General features: G+C 38.6%; 1 protein-coding gene across 1 annotated transcript in view; it reads left to right on the top strand.

Moving 5' to 3' along the window:
• GABBR2 (gamma-aminobutyric acid type B receptor subunit 2) overlaps positions 1 to 20,906 on the top strand; it is a 356,015-nt gene that overhangs the window by 104,558 nt on the left and 230,551 nt on the right. Inside the window, 1 exon segment of the mRNA XM_042464922.1 lies at positions 17,918 to 18,019. Within this exon segment, the coding sequence (XP_042320856.1) occupies positions 17,918 to 18,019 (102 nt within the window).

Genomic DNA, 20,906 nt, shown 5'->3' with positions numbered 1-20,906 from the left:
TTTTCAATGGGGCTTGAGCATATGTAGTATATCCCCTACGCTGGGGGGTCTGGAACGGATCCCCGTGTAAGGGAAGGGCCCACTGTATATATTAAACTACGAGTTAGGTGAGCAGCAAGCCAAATAAAGCATTTTTTTTAAATAAAGCAACATTTGTACAAGCATCAGTCATTGATCAAGGGGTTAAGGTTATTGATATTAGTTATATCTATTTTTCTTTCTTTCTTTCTTTACTTTATTATTCTATAACTTTCTTTTTCTCATTTTTAAATAATTTTATTAATTGTAACAACTCAATTAACCCTGAGCATGGAGTATTGTATTTTTATGTAAATCTTGTTATCTGATTTTAATTTGCTATGGTCTAAAAACATTGATGCAATAATGTTTATTGTGATTCTGACATCTGTGCTGGGCATCTCTCCAAGTCTAACTGATCTCAGACTCACCTTTGCATAGAAGTGTAGAATTGCAAGTTTCTTTGTCTTTCTTCTGGATGCTTTGTTGTGTTTACTGCAGTGGAGTAACCTTTTAAAGTTTGTTGGATCAAGCTACACCTTTCTTGCAAAATTTGTCTTGATATTCAGTTTAATAATGGAAGGATGACAAGGTATCCAATGTATTTGTATAATACAGTAATATGCTAGCAGGCTTATAGTGCCTTACAGGAAATATCTCATAAAAAGGATTCAGGAGGGGGGGACAGAATTCATTGAGGGCATAGTGTATTCCTCGTCAGAACTAAGTGCAAAAGAAGGTGACATGTTACAGGTGGTTTAAACTGATTTATTTTAATATAATACAAGCTATATTCTTCTAGCAGTTCTGGAGTTTAGCCCCTTAATTGAGCTAGAACTCTTGAACTAGAATGTATTGGACACATTAGAGAAAGAGCAGGTTTATGTTATTAGCAGTGGATTTTATTGCACAGTTCAATGCGAAAGTTTCATTGATTTCAGTATTATTGGACAACTAGATGGATTAGTGCAATAATCAAGAAGATGGAAGACTGAGAAATAATGTGCTTGGGTTAGACATGTTGTAATGAAAGTCATGCATTTATTAATGTTTTGTTTCTTTCTACTTTGTCACTTTTAAAACCTACCCTCTCATTACTTTAGAACATTGTTATATTAAAATATTGCAAGGAATTAGTGAGCAAACATTTTCAATTGAAAATATAACAAAAGTTACATGTTGTCAGGTTGTTGGTATTTAACTGTTCAGTTTCTTTAAAAATACTGTAATCAAACCAAATTTAATCTGCTTTGAGCCTGCTGGGCTTGGGCAAGGAAGGGAAAATTCTTAACGTCTTGTTACCTTGCCTAAATATGCTCATATGCTTCTCTCAGTGCAAGTACAATCTGTACAAACAGCAGCTCAAGAAGACCTCAGGAGTTAAGTATTTACTCAGGTGCTTTTTCAAAAATGGAGCTTCTGGCAGGAAAGTTTCCCAGCTTGGTACATTGTATGGTTGACTGAAGCACTCCTCTATAAATTGATCCACCACTGGGAGAAGTTACATTGCAGCAGGAGGGCATGCTCTTGTAGCCCTTTAATGGAACTAGACAAGTTGCGGAATCCTCTCCCCCATAGATCTGCTTGTGAAGTAGAAAAAGGAGGAAGGGAGGGGGAGAGAAGAAGCAATGTGGCAGCATCTTTAAGATGAGCTTTAAAATTTTTGTTGTTGTTGTTAGTTGCCCTTGAGTTGACCTTAACATGTGGCAACCCTGTGGATGAGATATGTCCAAGGCTCCCTATCCTCTGCTGCTCTGCTTAGGTCTTGTAGGTTGGTGACCACCCTACTTGAGTTTAGCCATCTGGTGTGCGGTTTTCCTGTTTTTCTACATCCTTTCCTAGCATTATTGTCTTTTCTAATGAGTCATACCTTCATATGATGTGGCCAATATACGACAGACTCAATTTAACCATCTTGGCTTCCATGGAAAGTTCTGGCTTGGTCTGTTGAAGAACCCATTTACTTTTTGGCTGTCCACAGTATTCTCAGTACTTTTCTCCATCACCACAACTCAAAAGAGTGTATTTTCTTTGTATCCACTGTCTCACTATCCAGCTCTCACATCCAGACATGGTGATGCGGAACTGTGGATATAAACCTGCTTCTTTAGATGCAGTACAAAGCAATATTACAGCCTCAGGTTATAAAACGTATTTATGTTGGGGGGGGGGAACCCCATGATAGGTGGCCCTTAGGGTCACTTTAAATCAGAAATGACTTGAAGGCATACAACAACAATATGAAAGGTCATGCCATTTTTTAAAATAATAGTTATTCTTAAAAGTGCTGTGTCATTATTTTGTTTTCTTCCTTCTTTTTCCCTGCTGTAATAAAAATAGGTCTTTAAACAGAGGCTTGATGGCCATCAGTCAGGGATGCTTTGTTTGAGATTTCCTGCATAGCAGGGGGTTGGACTAGATGGCCCTTGTAGTCTCTTCCAACTCTACAATTCTCTGATTCTAAGATGGCTACTTTTTTGAAAACTCCTTCTGAAGAGTTGTAGTCTGCTGTATTATCCTAGGGTGGGCATTAGCAACTGACAACTTTGGCTGGATGGGAGGGTTCGTGTTGATGACTGCTCTTGTTCCTTAATTCCCCCTTTTCTGGGCACTGGCACCCAGCTAGGTCTACCCAGCACTTATATTTACAGAGTGCTCCTCAGCATTATTCTGAGGTATTTCTTAAAGCAGGCAGCCACTACTTCTTGCAGTTGTATCACCAGAGCTAGGTTAAGCCCATCAAGGCCCACATACAGAGGAGGCAGGCTACAAGATGACATTTTCTTTAGTGCTACCTCTGATCTGGGGCTGGTGTTGTAAGAATTAACATGCTTGAAAGATTTCTCGTATCAGTAAATCTGCTTGAATGGAAGTAGCTGCCCACCACTTTGTCAGTTGAGGAGAAGACCTGATCCCTCTACATGAAGGGGCAAGGCCAAGCTATTCCTTACCAGTGGGTCCATTTCTTGGCTTTGGCTTCTGGTGGCTCTCATGTCAGTGGGTTAGTCAGAACTTTAATGCAGCTCTCCGAACTGTTGAACTGTATCCCTCAAATATATTCAGCACCTGGATAGCTTCTTTACCGTTTGGACTAAGCCTTGGAATGAATTCACTTCCTCATTGATATTGAAGCCACCATCTTCACCGGCTTTTGGTCAACAGGGTTTGATGGTGAACTCCACAAAAGCCGATCCTACAAATCTGTCTTCCTCAGTATGCCTGTCCAAGTACAGTCAGCCCTCCATATCCATGGATTTTTAATCCATGGATTCAAGCATCCACGGCTTGAGAATATTTTTAAAAAAATATTTAAATTCCAAAAAGCAAATCTTGATTTTGCCATTTTATATAAGGGACACAATTTTACTGTACCATTGTATTTAATGGACGAGCATCCATGGATTTTGGTATCCTGGAACGAAACCCCAGCAGATACCAAGGCCAACTATACACCCTTTCCTTGCAATACTTTCCATTCTGTGTAATTCTGAAATGTATTTACCTTCCAAAATAATTAAGGGGTATGGAAACCAAAGTTAGAGATATAATTAGGCACACTACCAGGATGATTTACACAGTGTGCCTTAGGTCATTATCTTCTGGATCTGTGGGCCTGAACAGACAGGCCAAAATAAAGCTGCTTTGGGTCACTTTGGAGGTATGCTGTTTAAATGGCACATGCATCTTAAGAGGCCAGATGCTGCACCAAAGCTGCACACCAGTCCTTAAGACTGGAGCATGGCTTTGGTGCGGCTTCCTGCCTCTTTGGACACATGCATTATTTAAACAGCATTCCTCCTAAGTGAGCTGAAGCAGCTTTATTTTGGCCTGTCTGTTCGGGCCCTAAGATAACTTATTCTTAAATGAGCACAAATGCCTTGGCCATTTTATACATAACCAAAAACAATAACAACAGCAACAACAAAACACTTTATCAAACTATTTATAAATAACATGAAAAGAAATTCTACAGGCTTCTGCTTCAGAAGCTATTTATCTAGTCACTCAAAAGTAGCTGCTACCACAAATTGGATATGCAGTTTCTGGTAAGGAGAAGGTAGAATTGAGCTTTCAGTGAGATATCATCGTTCCAGATACAAATCTGATGCCTGCATCGTTGTTGTTGGGTTTTTGTTTGTTTGTTTATTTACACAGTTAGGACTGAGAAACATTGTTTTTAGAATCAAACAAACATATAAATGATGTTGTAAGGCTAGTGTGCAGAAATAAAAATGTTGTTCATTGTTTTTGTCTTTTAAATCCAGATTTTGCATATTGGTCCTTCACATTCTACCCAGAGCCATATTTACCCTTTGTTACTTAATTTGTTGCAGCCCCTTAGATAAAGAAATGTTTTTCAAAGAAGTTCAAATATTCTGCATCATGTACTGTGTTGAAAGATTAATGTTTAAGATCTCCAGTAACAGACTGGGTTCTGTTTTGATGTTGAGGAGGTGCTGACTCTGCTCTGAGGGTTGGTTTTATACTTTGACACTTTCCTGGATAGGACAGAATGGATGTCATTGCCTTAGGATAGTCTTGAAGTTTCTCTTATACAGGGCATCCCTGCATATAGGGCTACTTTTTAAAAGCAGCAGGTGTAATTTTCCCCAGAGCAGATGTATCTTCTTTCTTGTGAGTCAGATGTAAATTCAAGTCTTACTTGTGTTTTACCTGCCAGAATTGTTTCTTGCAAATGGGAGCATCCAGTAGTTTGTAAGCTACCAGCCATCAAAAATCCTCAATTGACATTAGTTGCCGTCAGTGACGAATAAAAAGTATTCATACAAGCAAAATCTAAGAACAGATGTCTTGTACCATGTACAAGGTGGGTATATACTAAAACAGTATATTAAAGTGAGAGGGTGGGAAAGACTACAACTCCACTCTGACCAGCCACAGTAGGCAGTGGCTACTTTTATATTATACAGAAGCTACTTCAATATGACTGATTCCATGCTACTGCAGAAATTCCTGTAGGAAAAACTGTGCAAGCTCAGCAAGTAATGGCAGTTACTCTCTATACTCTTCAGTGGTAAGGAGCTGGAGGTATTTCTACAAGTGATTCCAGCCTGGTATGGGAACGAGCTACTTGGAAATAGTTCTCATGCTGTTTTGGTAAAATATGAGTCAAGCTTGACTTCGCAGACTTCCTGCTTCTTAGATACTTTACCTTTCCCCCTATTGTCTAACAAGCTGTTTCTCAAAATCCCTTTTTGGGGTGTCTAATTATAGTTTTACATTTACGAAGAAGTCTTTATTGCTGCATTCTTGGAGCATGGCTTTGTCTATGCTTTATGCTTGGCTTCCCTCCAGTGCCTGATGTAAAAGTTTCTTTGAGCCATTTTTAATTCTTATGTGCCAGCATGCCAGATTTTTATTCATTTTCTGTGGAACTCATTCTTTTATAAATATTGCATTCTATAGAATGTTCCTCATTTTTAAAATCTCAACCTAACCTTTCAGCCCCACTGGAAAGATAGTCAAGAAATGTGGTTCTTTTTCTTTATTTGTGTATGCATTTCCATTTTTCTAAGATTAGATTCAAAGTGGTTAACAGAATAAAACACAAAGGAATCTCTAGCTATTTAAGGCTTTCTAGATAATCCCCAGATCTTGCATTGTGCTCAGCAATCAATCTTTTTTTAAGAAGTAGCGTGGTGCGATCTATACAGCCAATACCATTTTGCAGCCAGAAAGCAACATTTTCATATTAAGTGATGTTTTCACAATGTCTTCAAAGGCTCTATTCAGACTGGCACATTTGCACTGGAGGGAACTGGGTACAATCAGGGGTCCTCCTCTGGAATGCCTCCAGAAGCAAGTGCCCACTATAAATACCTTAATTGGAGTATTTAACCCCGGAGTGCCATTGCAGCTCTTTAAACCGGTTTAAAAGGAAGAGTCCTCTTCTGTCAATCAAATTAGTTCCGCTTTTGTAAAAGGTGACGTTTCTTGCAGCCATTGGCTAAGTGGATGGGGGCTTCCCCCCAACTTTTTTTTTTTTAAAAAAAACTCACGGGAAGGGTGCGCATATGCTGTCAAATTTAAAAACTTCTGGTGTGTGTCTTGTGCGTAGCAAAAACAAAAGCATTGAATTAGCATCCTTTGCAATCCTCCTCTTCCTCTTTCCGATGTTGCCCTCCATGGCCACCTTCTCTCCCCCGGCTCCTGCCTTCTCCTCCTCCTGCCTTCTCCTCCTCTTTCTGATGCTGCCCTCCATGGCCCCCTTCTCTCCCCTGTATCCTTCATCCCCCCCCTCCTCCTCCTCTTCCCCGATGAAGAGGAGGGAATGCTCTCCCTCTGACTTAAATCCCTCTCCTGAACTTGACCCGATTATGACTGGGGGCAAGTTCATATTCGCGGAACCTGGGTTTTTTCAAAAGAGATGGCTTTTGCCCCTATTGCAAGTGACCCGCACTAAGGGACATTTGCCACGAAACGCTTGTGCTTGTCTCGAAATGGATTGTGACAGATTTGGGGTGAATATGAACTTCACGTGCAACAATCAATTCCTGATCCGGGTTAAAACGTAGTCTGAATGGCCCCAAAGACTCAAAATTTAACAGATTATCTTAGTATATTCTGGAGTTTATCAGGGCGTGAATAACTATAGCAAAATGATTTCTCTCCAGAATAATGCATAGCTGGCACACCAACCTAAACTGCTAAAAAACACACACAACACTATTTTCATCTTGTTTGAGCTGAGCTTCAGTTTATAAATCCTCATCCAATCCATTACTGTTTGACAGCACCAGTTTAGCACAATTGTTTCACTGAATCTGAGAAGTATAATTGGTTGGCACTAGCATACTAGCAACGCCTCATTCCAAATTGCTGGCTGACCTCGCTCAGCAGCCTCATCAATATGTTAAAAAGCATGGGAGACAATACAGATCCCTCTAAGTCTCTATACTACAAATGCCATGGGGCTGAACAATAATCTTCAATAACATGCAGTGAACTTCAGAATCATTGAAATACAATTTTTCAAACTGAGTCAGACTAATCAAAAAGAAACTATACAACTCCTTGTTGCAACAGCTTTATTGGCTACGAATCCACTTTTTTATATGTTTCAATGAGCTGGTTGTGATCTGTAAAAGCCCTGTTTAGCTAGTCTTCAGCCTCTTTGAAAGATGAAATCTCCCCATGTGAGGCTCTCTGAGTTTTAAGATTCTTGGGCGAGAGGTTTGACTTGGTCCGAACCCCTAAAATGAGACAAAATGAGCAAATTGTTCCCAATAAGAGTTCTGTCCCCTGCCATTAAATTTTCCTTCGGTTCTCAAATTTCCAGTATTGCAGAATGTGTGACACTGAAAACCATTCACATCTAAAACTCTTATATTTGCTGTGTTTACATTCCCTTGGTAACTTTTCCTTAAATGGCTAAACTGTATCTTTGTTTAGGTAGCTGTAGTGTTAGCATTTTAGGGACTGGAGGGAAATTTAATGAGGGAAACAACTCTTATTGGAGGAAATGCCCTCATTTTTCACCTCGTGCTGAACCCAGGGCCCAAACAAAATAGAAGTGGGTTAGGTAAACATTTCCATCTAAGAGCCATCAGAGTTGCATAACAATCAACCTCTTTATTATCTTGAACTCTCCAACAGCTGAATTCACATGTTTTACATCTACATCACCAAAATGTTCCTGATGCAAAAACATGGAGACTTCTTGAGAAATCCATTGTTCTCTGCCTAAAAAGAAGCCTGTGATCTCACTGGAATGAAGACATGTTGGATTGCAAAAGAGGGGTCCCTGTTGAGATGCAAATGGACTTAAAATTTTCTGGACTTTGAAAATCTCCCTATTGCTGCATGGCCAGAAGGAGGAGGAATCTGCCTGCAAAAGATATCCTCCCCATCATAACATCTTTACTAAGGACTGAAACAACATGCAGGCATCTGACTAACATTTCCAATTGCTTTTTCTCCTGTTTGGTTTGTAACATCTTGCCTGATGAAGAAGCCCATGGAGCTTCGAAAGCTTGCAACAAGTATATTGTGCATTTCGGTTGGCCAATAAAGATATCACTGATGGATTTTTGTTTGTATTTGTTAAATGGCCAACACAGCTACCCCTGAATGTTTTCTCCAACAATTGTAATTCTTTTGGCCCAAACATTTCTTGAGGCGAAACGTCACAAATATCTCTTCAAAGATAAGTGGGACTCCCTCCTTCTGCAAAGGAGTACTGAATACCTTTTTGACCCTTCAGCCTTTCTCTTCAACCATGTTAAATGTGAAGAAATGTAAGAACTGAGAGGGTAGAAATTTTATTGATGTTCTAAGGCTACAATAACTGAAATTTGTCTTTCAAAACTCAGTGCACTGGACACGTCTGTGGATGGAACTGCACAAGCAATAGCATCTCCATCTCAATTTTAACTTGATTTTTTCTTTTCTCTAAATGTCTTATGAAATATGCTACCTTTCCTCACCTTCCCACTACTGTTTTTCCTCCCAGTAGTATTAAAATGAAAGCAGTGGTCTAGTTTTCCCTGCAAAAGCAATCCCATGGGTCAAAGTGTTAACATGTACTTTAGTACAGCTGGAGTCTCTTTTCCCTGAAGAAAGATCTCATTTATAAGATATTGTTGTGATGGCAGCCAAAGAAATGCTTCTTCCTTAGGCAGGAGCATTATTTCTGAGTGGAGTGCCCCCCCCCCTTTAATTGTTATGTTACTTGATGCATCCTTTTAAACAGGAAAAGTGTAGGTGATGACCTATAAAGTCCTATACAGTTCAGGGCCTGGACACCTGAAGAACAGTACTGTATTCTCTTGCATGGACCTGCTAATGTTTTTGAGATATTGGGGAGCTGCTCTCCTTTGCACTACCCTCACAGGTACATTGGGTGAGAACAGGGAGAAGGCCTTCTCAGTGGTCTTCATTACACTGTGTCATTGCCTTGTAATCATGTGTGAAGACATGGGGGCTGTCTGCATGAGCTAAAAGCATTTCCATCTTGCTTTGAACCCTACCTGTTTGAACAGTGCATGTGGTCAAAATTGGGGTGGGGGTGGGGGGGAGAGACTAGAACAAAGCTGCGCTCGAGGGCTAAACAGCAGAGCAAAATAACCTAAAGTTTGCTCTGGATCAAACTAGAAAGTGCAAACTGTTGCACCAGCATGCAGACTGTGCGCTGGTATGGATATGGGGGAAAGGGCCAGTGAGCTGCCGGCACCATTGCTGCCCATAGGTTTTTTTTGTCACTCATGCATGAATTGATTTCACATATGCATGAGTGGTCAACTGCACCCCAACAACACATTGCACACCCCAAAAAGCAAAATGATGACAAATATGGGAGATTGCTTCAATAAAATGGATTTAATAAGAACATTAACAACAGGGGGGGGCGTGGAGGAAAGGGGAAAGGAGACATGTATGTGTGGCCTCCATGATGATGCTGTGCCAGTGTGTCACTTGGTGCACTGATGTACCCTATGGGCAGTTAGTCACTTGTGCAGTTGTGCAGCCATTCACATGTCAAGTTGTGTGAAATGGGCTGGAAGCTATGCAGGCTGGGGGGGATGGTGAATGGTGGCTGCTGGCAGTGTATGTATATGGGTTTGGGGTGGAACAGAAAAAACAAATTGCATGTTATAATTTGCCCCATTTTGTCCAATCAACCCATTATTCAACCCATTGTGGGAGCTGGCAGTATAATCAGTGGTTTCTCCCCACAAAACTGGGAACTGGAGGTAAGCTTGCCTTTTCCCTCCATCTGCTCAGCCCAATGGATTGCTAAGAAGATATGGGACCTTATATTCAGGGATCCACTTGGGCATTTGGAATGAATAAATGGTAGGGACCATTCATCATTCATTCATCTGTCTTTAATCCTTTGTTGAGGAAAAGGTGGGTATAAACTAAACAAAAACAAACAACTAAGGGAATGTTTAAGCACTTTCCTTACAGACCGCTTTTCTAATGTTGATAGACCCTCTGGGACTTGCTTTTCTTTTTCAAAAATGGTTTGTGGTATAATTTTACCTCTCTTTTTTGGTATAATTTTACTTAGCTTTTGAGAGAGGACAGTTCTTAAAAACAAGTAGCCATGCATCAAGCAATTTTTCCTGATTAATCATAGTTTCTGTTGGAGATTTTCACACCACCACCATTTAAGATACTATTTTTAGCATAGTGGAGTTTTTTGTTTTTATTTTTATCTTTCTAGCAAAATGCTGACACTTACAAAAGGAGAGGGCCTAAGGGTAGGGTGCAATGAGGTAAAGTAGATTAATTTTGATTCATTTATTTCGGCTCCAAATTAGGATTTCAAGTCTTTTCAGGGATGTCTGGCAGTTTGTGGTTAGATAATCAGGGGCCTTTTTACACTGCACATAGTGCTATGCTTTCACTTTTAACTACTGTGCATCCATCTGTTGGAATTGTGGAATTTGCAGTTTAGGGAGGTGTGTTTATAATTCTCAGGCTGGCAACATGAATCTCATCAAACTACAAATGATGTTGCTATGGTAGCTGAAGTGGAATCTTAACACTATAATTGTGAAGTAAGAAAGTGCCCCAGTTCTTTCCCTGAACCTGCTCCTCCTGTCCATTGCACAATGACTGTCTCCTTAATTACTGTATTGGTATTCAAAAAAAGAGTTTAGAAATTACCTCTACACTTGACGGATATTTCTCTATGCATAGAAAGGCCAGCTTTCTTTTTTGTCCTTCCCTCTTTTCCCACGAGGTGCTGCTTTTCTTCTTTCCTTTTCTGCCTTACGGGATGTGTATCATAGGTTCAAGAATGCCTGTTGCTGAGTTGTTCCTTTGAAGAATTGAGTAAATGTCATTATATTGTTGGGCTCGGCTGCAGACTGGATCATGCGCCATATGGTTTAAGCAGCAATTCCATTGATTGGATTCCAAAATGTCTGGCCTGTTATTTCAAATTATTTTCACATGTCTGTCTGGTTTGCACGTTGTTCCTTAAATAGAACACTGAACTTCAAAAAGATGTTATCAGATAAAACTTCAAAGGCCTTTCTTGTCAGATAAAAAGAGAAAATACTAAGCTCAGAACTGATCCCTATACTTAGAATTTGTGTGCATAGTTCGTGCAACATCAGTTCTGAAGGCCTGTGATTTTTATTTATTTATAATATCAGCCATACCCCTGTAGATTTCACTGTACATGACTGGATCAGTTTCTCCCCAAATTTCTCTCCTTTCAGTAACCTATGTATTATTGGTGGTTATAAGGTTAGTTCATATAAATTAATATTTAGTTCTGTTGTTCTCAGCTTTTTTATTTTTCTGTTAAAAAGCCCTTCACAACAGATCTTCACATGCTTCATTTCCATTTTGTGTAATTCCATTATGTTGATTTTTTTTATATTAAACATTTAGCCCTCTTTCTTGTTCTTTCCTCTGTTCCATTCAGGTTGGGCTCCCTTGTGCCTCCTGTCTTTTGTCCACAGTTAACGGTACTATTTGCAATATTATTGGCATCACTGCTTTGCCTTCCCCCCCCTTTTTTTGGTACAAGGGGAGGGGGGGGGGAAGCAGCAGCAGCAAAGAAAGACATAGCCAGCATTTCCATATTTATATCCTAACTCTTTACACGTAGATAGCAGCCAAAGCTTGTACAGCTACTTTTGCCACATATTGTTTGTGACTATACTATGTCACTTTCATAAAAATGCAAAATTGTTTGAGATTCGTACATTATTGGATTTAAAACAACCTTTCCACTGACATACTTCTTCATTAATCCCAGAAACTATAATCCCTTTCTCTCACATGTATATGTGTTGGAGCCATTTTTAAAGGGAACATGATGATTTTATATGGTTTTATACTTCGTGTGTATATGTACAAAGTGAAAAATCTGTCAGAATACCTTCTCTTCCCCTTAAAATAAACAAATGAATTAGACATCAGAATCATTAACTGGACAAAAAAAATCAGCAGAATTCTGATGGTACAAACCATCTGCTCTGTCCAGCCCTCAATCATTACGAATCTCTGATGATCAACATCTGGTGGGATTAAGCTCCCCCCGCAATACAGACACATTCTAGCCACAAAGGATTTATTGAGCAGTACTTACATCCAGCTTTAGTTCACTGGGGGAAACCTCAATGGTAATAAGATGAAATAAGAATAGTTACTGGAATTGTAGATTTTACCCTAGAACTAGCATTATAAGCATTAGCTGTTGGGGAAATGCTTTAGCTTTCATTTGTGTTCATTGGTTTATCTAGCCCAGTACTGTCAACTCTGACTGGCAGTGGGTCTTGAGGGACAGAGGCAGGATTCTTTTCTAGCCTTACTTTAAATCTCTACTATTCTCTGATGGTCCCCCATCCAAGAACTGGTCAGGACTTACCCTGCTTAGCGAAGTCCTAAAATCAGATGAAAACAGGTATGTACATGGTGGTATTAACACGGGCCAATTATTAGCAAGTGAGCTAATCAAAAAGTGAACCATATTATTGTCAAGGTGAGTCCCACTCACCCAACTATTTTTCTTTGGTGGCAGCCCCATGGGTTTTGTCATTCCACCGCTGCCACCAAATTGTCAAGAGCACCTTTACTGTTTCTGTTGTGGCAGCCCAAAGGAGTTTTCCTATTCCCTCGCTGCCACCAATATATATTAGTAATAGATTGCTGCGGCTCCAATCAGGGGCAAAAAGGAGCAGCATCTGTATAGCACCTAACTGACTATTTATCCTCTCCAGCTTTCAATTTGATTGGCTGTCGCCAGCTCACATCTATTGGCTGTTGGCTAAGAATTGGCCTATTCTGCCTTCTCTCCACAATTATCACCATTAATTATTACTCTTGATTGTTATTGTAGGTTTATTTTTTATTTGTGACCTGCTATGTTTTATTATTTAATGTTAATATGTATTAGTGTGTATTATGTTAAATGCACACCATAGGCAGGCTTATTTTATTGTATTCTATTTTTAACTGATTGTATGTAAAGCGTTGTGTAAATTTACAGTGCTCTATAAATAAAACGTAATAATAATAATCCAGTGACAGGTGAAATAATAGATGGAGGACAGGGTTTAGAGGAGATTCTTGTTCAAATCATGGCTATGCTTTAGCCTAGTTGTAAGTTTAAGTTTCTTACGTTAGCTGAATGCTCAATGTGATTGTAATGATAAATGTTAGCTTTACAATGTTCTTCATAGTGTTCAGAATTACACTATAAATAGTAAATAATTTGGATGGTGAGAGAAATTAAATAGGTGAGAAGAGGATAAAATGATTAATGATTATGTTTAGGAACTCACCTTAAATAAGGCCCTTCTAGGGTGGTTGTTTGGGAACCTTCCACTAAAGAGAGCCTTTTTGTTTTCCCCTGAGCTTTAAGTCTTGAAAACTGTCCAGTACTAAGGCAAATGGCTGTTGTTTACATCTCACAAAGGTGAACAGTCCAATCAGTTTTGATAAGTCTTTGATTAATAATCCCTTGTCCAGTAGGATTGGGGTGGATGGCAATCAGTTTTCTTATCTCTGTATTTTCTTTCAGGCTCTAATACTGCCATGCTTGTTTTGCTTGCTGATTCTGGGACCTATGATCTACCCAAAAGCTAGCAATATCACAAAAGCTCCATAATGAACAGCAACGCTGTAATGTCCTGGCTGGCCTTTGTGGTAGTTTCTCTCAGACTGGTGCCATTAGAAAGCTCCCTTGGAAGTTTTGCAATGGTGCAGAGGCAGAATATACAGTGTACCTAGTATCCTGTTTTAGATTCAGCAGTAAGTTGGGAGCCAGAATTCAATAGGCTACATTTGAACTGGTTCTGGGGCAATGAAAATGCCAGAACAGAACTGTGTGCAAATTGTAGGCCAGATAGTTGAATAAGCAGTAACCTTCTTCCAACGAGCATTGGGAAGTATGCCCAAGGCATGAATCTATAATAATAAAGAAAAAAATCCTGTTTTCCTCCTGTATTCTAAAATATTTCTAGAATAATAATAATTAAAAAAAACAGAACTGGTTTATGAATTTATGGAATCTAATGTCCTGTTTTGTCTTGTTGCTTTACCTCAAATGATGATTTTCTCATCTCTGTCCAGACTGTCAAATTTCCTAACTGCTCTTTGCACTTTCTGCTCTTTGAAAATACATCACCCTCTAATTTTCTAGTCATTGCTTTCAAAACTCTCAACATTTTTAGTCTGCCTGGTTTTTTTCCCCAGAGAGTGGTCATAGACTTTAATTTATCAAAGCCAAATACAGGAACGTTTGAGTCTTTACTGATGGAATCTTGAAAGTACATGTTTTGCATCACACTGTGTCCTACAGAGTTGTTGTTGTTGTTGTTGTTATTAATTTATAGAGTGCTGTAAAGCTTACACAGTGCTTTAAATAGTAAGGGTCAAATAAAATAAATAATAAAAAAGAATAAAAACCTGCCAAGTGGTATACAATCTAAAACAACAACATTAGATGATTAAAATCTCTAAAATAATACCAACTAGTATTCAGTAAATATAAAGTAAGCAAAGTAAATAACTTATGCTTTAGTTATTAGTTCAGTAATCAAAGTGTGACTTCCCCACAAACCTTAGATGATATTACTACTTTTGCAATAAGATGTAGTAAGAGTCTCAGTGAATAAACTCAGGCTGAGGTGGAGTAGTGGTAGAATTTATCTGTTGTAAGCATGAAGGTTTGGAAAGACAAATTTAAAAAAGGGTTGCACAGGAGCTATTATAATCTTTCAAGAAAGTGTAGCCACTTCAAGGCTTTTAGATTCAGAGAAAAATATAATTGTTTGACTGTACACCTTTTCATGAAATCAAACACCGTTTAAATGTATACATGCACAAATGTATACATCCATCTACTCTGACTGAATATGTAGCTTTAAAAAGGTCAAGAGCAGTAAGTGCAGGAAGTTTGAATCCACTTCATTTCTGGAGCTGCTTTTATTACTCCTGCAGTTGAGTGCCAGGAGGGAAAAATAACTGTCAGAGAGCTCTTGAGCCACAATAAACTACAATTCCCAGGATTCCCTAGCACTAGCCAGGTCAGTTAAAGCGGTCTCAAACTAGATTATTTCTGCAGTATGTTTTGGACCTTAGTCACCTTCATCTTTACACAGTTCAGCTTGTTAGTGTCTTTCTTAAACTATAGTGCCCAGAAAGGTACACAGTATTCTAGATTAAATCTGACCAAATCAGAATAGAGTGGTACATATTCCAGGTGAGCTCTAACCAAATAAGAATAGAGTGGGACACTATGCTCCTGTTGATGCAGCCTAGAAATTGCATTTTTCACATGTTATCAAGCCAGGTGTCACTTATCCTATATTTGTGTATTTTATTTTTCCTGTCTATGTTAGCACCTTACATTTATCCCTGTTGAAATTGATCTATTAAGTTTGTCTCAGCTCTGTAAACAAGTAAGGTAATTTTGAATTCTGATTTTGAATCCTGTGGTATTAGCTACTCTGTTAATTTGGTGTCATCTGGAAACTTGATAAGCATGCTTTTTATTCTGTCATCCAAGTCATGTACAGTATAAGGCTGTTAAACAACAAGGGGCCCAGGACGCAAACCTGAGGTACCCCACCTGTCACTTCTCTCTGTGATAAAGATAAACCATTAGTAAGCACTCTTTGGGTTTTATCTGTCAACCTATCCAAAATCCATCTAACAGTTGCCTTATGTAGCTCACATACTTCCAGCTTCTCTGAAAGATTATCACAGGGTACCTTGTCAAATTCCTCACTTGAAATCAAGTTATACGATCAATCATCCTTATCCATGGATTTTTTTATCCACAGATTCAAACATCCACAGCTATTCCCTAGAAGATATTCCCTAAAAAGTATAAATTCCATATAGCAAACTTTGATTTTCCATTTTATATAAGGAACACCATTTTGCTATGTTGTTATACAGTATTTAACGGGACTTGAGCATCCACAGATTTTATTATCCACGGGGGCTCCTGGAACCAAACCCCAGTAGATAAATTTACAGCGCTTTATAAATAAAGGTTAATAATAATAATAATAATAAAGATAATAAGGACCCACTGTACTATGTGCACAGCATTCCTCTCATTTATCAAACTTGTAACTCTATCAAAAAAGAAGTAAGATTAGTTTAGCTTGGCTTGCTTTTGAAAAACCCTTTTAGGCTCTTAGTCATTACAACTTTCCTTTCTCAGTACTGTTGAATGATTTGTTTATGAACCTTTCCTGGTAGTGACATTAAACTGATTGTTTGATAGTTCCATGGATCTTATTTTTCATCCTTTTTGAACATAAGGACAACATTTGTCCCCCTCCAGGCCACAGGGACCTTTCATAGAACCATATACTTGGAAGAGACCACATACTTGTTCTCCAATAATTTATGCAGTTTATCAACAGATCCTCTGATATTATAATTAGATGTTCTCTTATTACCTTTAGATGTAGTTTAGCTGACCCTGGTGATTTAAATTTATTTGCAGTAAGAATACCAAAGGAATTACTGTACTGTAATACCTCTTTGCCTCTTCAGTTCCTCTTATTGCATCATTTGTTCTGTTTTCATCCAGTTGAGCACTATTTTCCTTTTGGGAGAAGAATGAGTAGATGTTGAGCAGTTTCTCCGTTCCCTATTAGCATTTCATCACAGTCTCCACACAGTGGCACTAAAATTTCCTTGTTCTTTCTGTTGCGTCAAACATAGCCAACACATCTTTATTATTTTTCACCTCTTTAGCAAACATGAGTTCATTCTGTGATTTAGTTGTTCTGACTTCCTCCCTGTAAATACTGACTATTCATTTGTATTCTCTTTGATAAATTCCCTCCTTTTCTATTTCTATATTCTGATGCAGAATATGCACCCAAAGCACACAAAAATGCACAAGGAAGCCTCCAAACAATTTAGCCAAAAATACAGAAGGTCACTTTATTCTGCTTCCACCCGCCCAACACCTGTTGTCCACATCCCACTAGTGCCCCAGGTCATTTTCCTGTACCTCCTTAGCTAGCCCTTTGGTATCATGGATCATACAGTCACATTACTGTCCTTGAAGTATGATTCATCTGCTTGTTCTATATAGGAGAAAAAGTGGGAAGCAACTGCATGATCTTAAGCATCATGCGGTAAAAAGGCTTGGGTCAACTATGATCAAGAATGCTTAAATAGTTTCACTACAACTTAGAACAAACAAACAAACAAGCTTCATTTATATACCGCTTCATACCGCCTAAGCAGTGTCTAAGCGGTTTACAATTGTAAGCTAATTTGCCCCCAACAATCTGGGTACTCATTTTAGCGACCTCCTCAGAAGGATGCAAGCCTGAGTTGAGCTTGAGCCGTTTTTCTGGTCTTGAACTCGCAACCTTATGGTTTTGAGTGAGTGGCTGCAGTACAGGCATTAAACCACTGCACCACCAGGGCTCCTTAGAACCCATTATAGTTTATGTCCTTTGATTTATTTTATTATTGATGGATTTTTAAAATTTATTTTTAATATACTGAGTATGCTGTAAAGATTTAATGTCTTAGAAAAAAACTGAGAGAAAATGGGATGCATCTGTAAAAGGACTCAACAGAAGTTTTCTATTATGTGATAGAGGCTCAGACTTTATTTTTTAAGGATAATTTAGGGTTTGTAAGTTATAGGAGGAAATAAGACTTTTTCATACGGAAGTTAAAGCAATATAGTTGTATGTACTGGTTTGACTACAGCAACTTGACTATTTCTTTGCAGAGTAGCAGCTAAATTACAGTCACATATCCAAAGTACTTTTGGGGGGAGCTACAGTTCTACTCTTTATATTATTTAATGCAACATCTGTACTGAATGATAGCTTAGTATGCATTTGTTTGTGTTGTTACAAGATAGTGACATTTTTAGTGGTTGATATCAACCCATTTACTTTAGGTTTCTTTCTTTCTGAAACAGGTACGGAATGATCTGACTGGTGTCCTGTATGGTGAAGAAATTGAAATATCAGACACTGAGAGTTTCTCTAATGATCCATGCACAAGTGTCAAAAAACTCAAGGTGAGTATAACTGCTTAAGACAGTTTAAGAAGCAAATGTAGTAGAAAAACCCTCTTTGGCAGTGAAACTAGGCTAGAATGAAAAGAAGCACTTTAGATTAATTTCAAGCAGTGTGGTATAGTGATTTCAATGTTGGAATATTATTCTGGAGACCAGCGTTTGAATCCCAACTTGGCCATGGAAACTCACTAACCTGCCCAACTTGGGCAAGTCACACTCTCTCAGCCTCAGAGGAAGGCAATGGCAAGCAAACTCTGAACAAATCTTGCCAGGAAAACCCCATGATAGGTTCACCCTAGGGTTGCCATAAGTCAGAAACTACCTGAAGGCACACAATAGCAACAAAACCTATGGTAAGTCTTCAAGCTAAGACTTACCTTTAGGTTGTTTGGAATTAATTGTACAATAGCAGTAAAGACATTATGATTATGAAATGTTGTAATGATGCAAGGTTAAGTATTGGCAGTATTATAATGGTGGAAGTATAAGCAGGTATAACTAAAAGCCCAAAACAGTCCTAGCAGAAATTGATAAATGGAGGTAAGAACGTTCTGTGCATTGCAAATTCAAGAACTGGAGGTTTTTCTTTCTTTCCAAGATAATGCAGTTGGTGCCTGGTGCCAAATTTTCTAAACTAATTTCATGATTAAAGATTTGACTGGAACCATTGAAATCAGTGGGTATTAGGCCAATTATGACTAAGTTAAGTCCCATTCATTTCACTGGGTCCTTTCTAAGTATGCTTACATCTGCATCCAATCCATAATCAAAACACCATGTATGTACATAGCCACTTTTACTGACTATGGTAGCAAAACATCACTGGGAACATTTCACATATTTTACAAAGTGGGTAAAATGAATATAGATGGAGTGGGTGACACTGTGACCTACCAATCCCCTGACATTGCCTCACATTTGCCTCATTGCCCTAATTTCATAATGGGCATGTACCAGAAGTGTAAAACCAGTGTATGTGTGTATTTGAAGATTATGGATATCCAATGAATTCATGCTGGAATGAGTGCACATGTGAGGACAGTAGCCATATGTGTGAAAGCACTTTCCTTTCCTATAGCAAGCATCTGTAAATTCCTACTTTGCACGAGAAATATAAACATAATAGATTTATGTATTAATGTGTTAAGTTCTCTGTCCTCTTTCTCTATGGCATTTCTGGCTTTACAGTTTTCTTTCTCTGTTGCTTGCTTTGCCCACACATCTCGTATTATCTCTTTTTTATGGTGTGTGCTGCTTGGATGCTGAACAGAAGATTATAATTTTCATGTTTATTACATTAGCCCATAAGGACTGGCCAAAAGTAGTAGGAGATAAAGGCTCCCTCGTAAGAAGCAGAAGCTATTCCAGTTGACTGACACTTTATCCCTTCAGTGCAAATTCCTGCAGATAAAAAGTAGGGCATACAAATCTTAACACTAAATGCTATCTTGCTATCTTTTTATTTTCTCAGCTCCTCAGCAAAACTAGATATGAATGCATTAGGTGTAATGTACAGTTTTGAACATGTGTGGAAATGCAATTCCCCTAGTGAGCCAATGTAGTGAATTCTTAAAGTAATTTATTTCAGTGTCAGACATTTAGTTCCTGATCTCTTGATTCTTTCAGTTTCTGATAAATTAAACCAGACTTTCTCTTTCTCTTTTTAAAAAAAGCGTTTTACACTTGTAAATTGTGAACCTGTTTTCTCATTTATGTTCCTGCTTTTTCCCTGCAAAATTTAAAGCCACAATCTTGGGGTAGCATTGGCCACTTATTTTTGTTGTGTTCTGCTCTGGTCTCTGCTGAAAGAAGCCTTGTAGAGTGGGGTGGAATGGGGGTACTGAAGTGTTCTAGCATTTCTACTGGAACAGGGACGTAGCCAGGATTTTAGGAAGGGGGGGTCCAGACTAAGTGCCACCATTATAATGGGGCTTGGGCGCAGCGGCACAGCAGCACGCACCATTCATTTTTCTAATGGAAGGGGGGTTCCGGACCCCAAGAACCCCCCCTTGGCTATGTCCCTGACTGGAAAAGCCCAAACTAGCCTCCTCTAGAGCAGGACAAGCATCGATGAAATACGTATGTAAACATTTTAATGAGCATCAGTTAGCCCCTGTATAATATACTCCACTCCTTCTCCTTTATGTATACGTACATATCATGGAGCCCACTTTGCAATGACTTTACAATAGCCCGATGTTTCAGTTACTACTCCCTCCACCAAAAGGATAAGAGATTCAAAAATCATGTGGTTTTTAGGGTGTATCCACACTAACAACTGTAGCATTTGATATCCTTTAACTGCCGTGGCTCTATCCTGTGGAATCCTGGGATTTGTGATCTGGAAAAGGATAGAAAAAGAAAGTCTACAGACCTCACCAAAGAACTAATTTAAGAATTCCATAGGATGAAGCCAAGGCAATTAAAGTGGGATGAAACTGCTGTAGTTATTCAGTCTATATACCACCTCTAGGCTGAAATAGATTAATTTTATTCTTTTATGAAATGAAGTTAACTATATAAAAACTGTTCAAAACCCTGCAGAACCATTTGCTATCCTAGTGATTAAAAAACAAACTACTGCAACTGGGAATGAAGAAAAGAAACTGAACTGGCTTTTCCTTTTCTATGGACCTTCCCATTCCTTTTTTGTATTAAGCATATGCTATAATTAAGTGGCCATAGCAATATATGTGAAATAGTTCATACTGCTTCACAGAAATAATTGTCTGCGTTCTGACCAATGGTTATTTGCAGAAGATAGATATTTTTCCCCTCAGTGATAATATGACGGAAGTTTTGTTCCTCATACTGTTTTATCTCATTATAAAGCCTTACTATATATTTTTTTAAAAAGAGTTCAGAATAACATTGAGACAGATAGTCT

This window comes from Sceloporus undulatus, chromosome 4 (assembly GCF_019175285.1).
Source record: "Sceloporus undulatus isolate JIND9_A2432 ecotype Alabama chromosome 4, SceUnd_v1.1, whole genome shotgun sequence".
In the NCBI taxonomy this organism is placed as follows: Eukaryota; Metazoa; Chordata; class Lepidosauria; order Squamata; family Phrynosomatidae; genus Sceloporus; species Sceloporus undulatus.
Note: the sequence above shows the minus strand (reverse complement) of the source record. Positions and strands in the feature narration are given on the sequence as shown.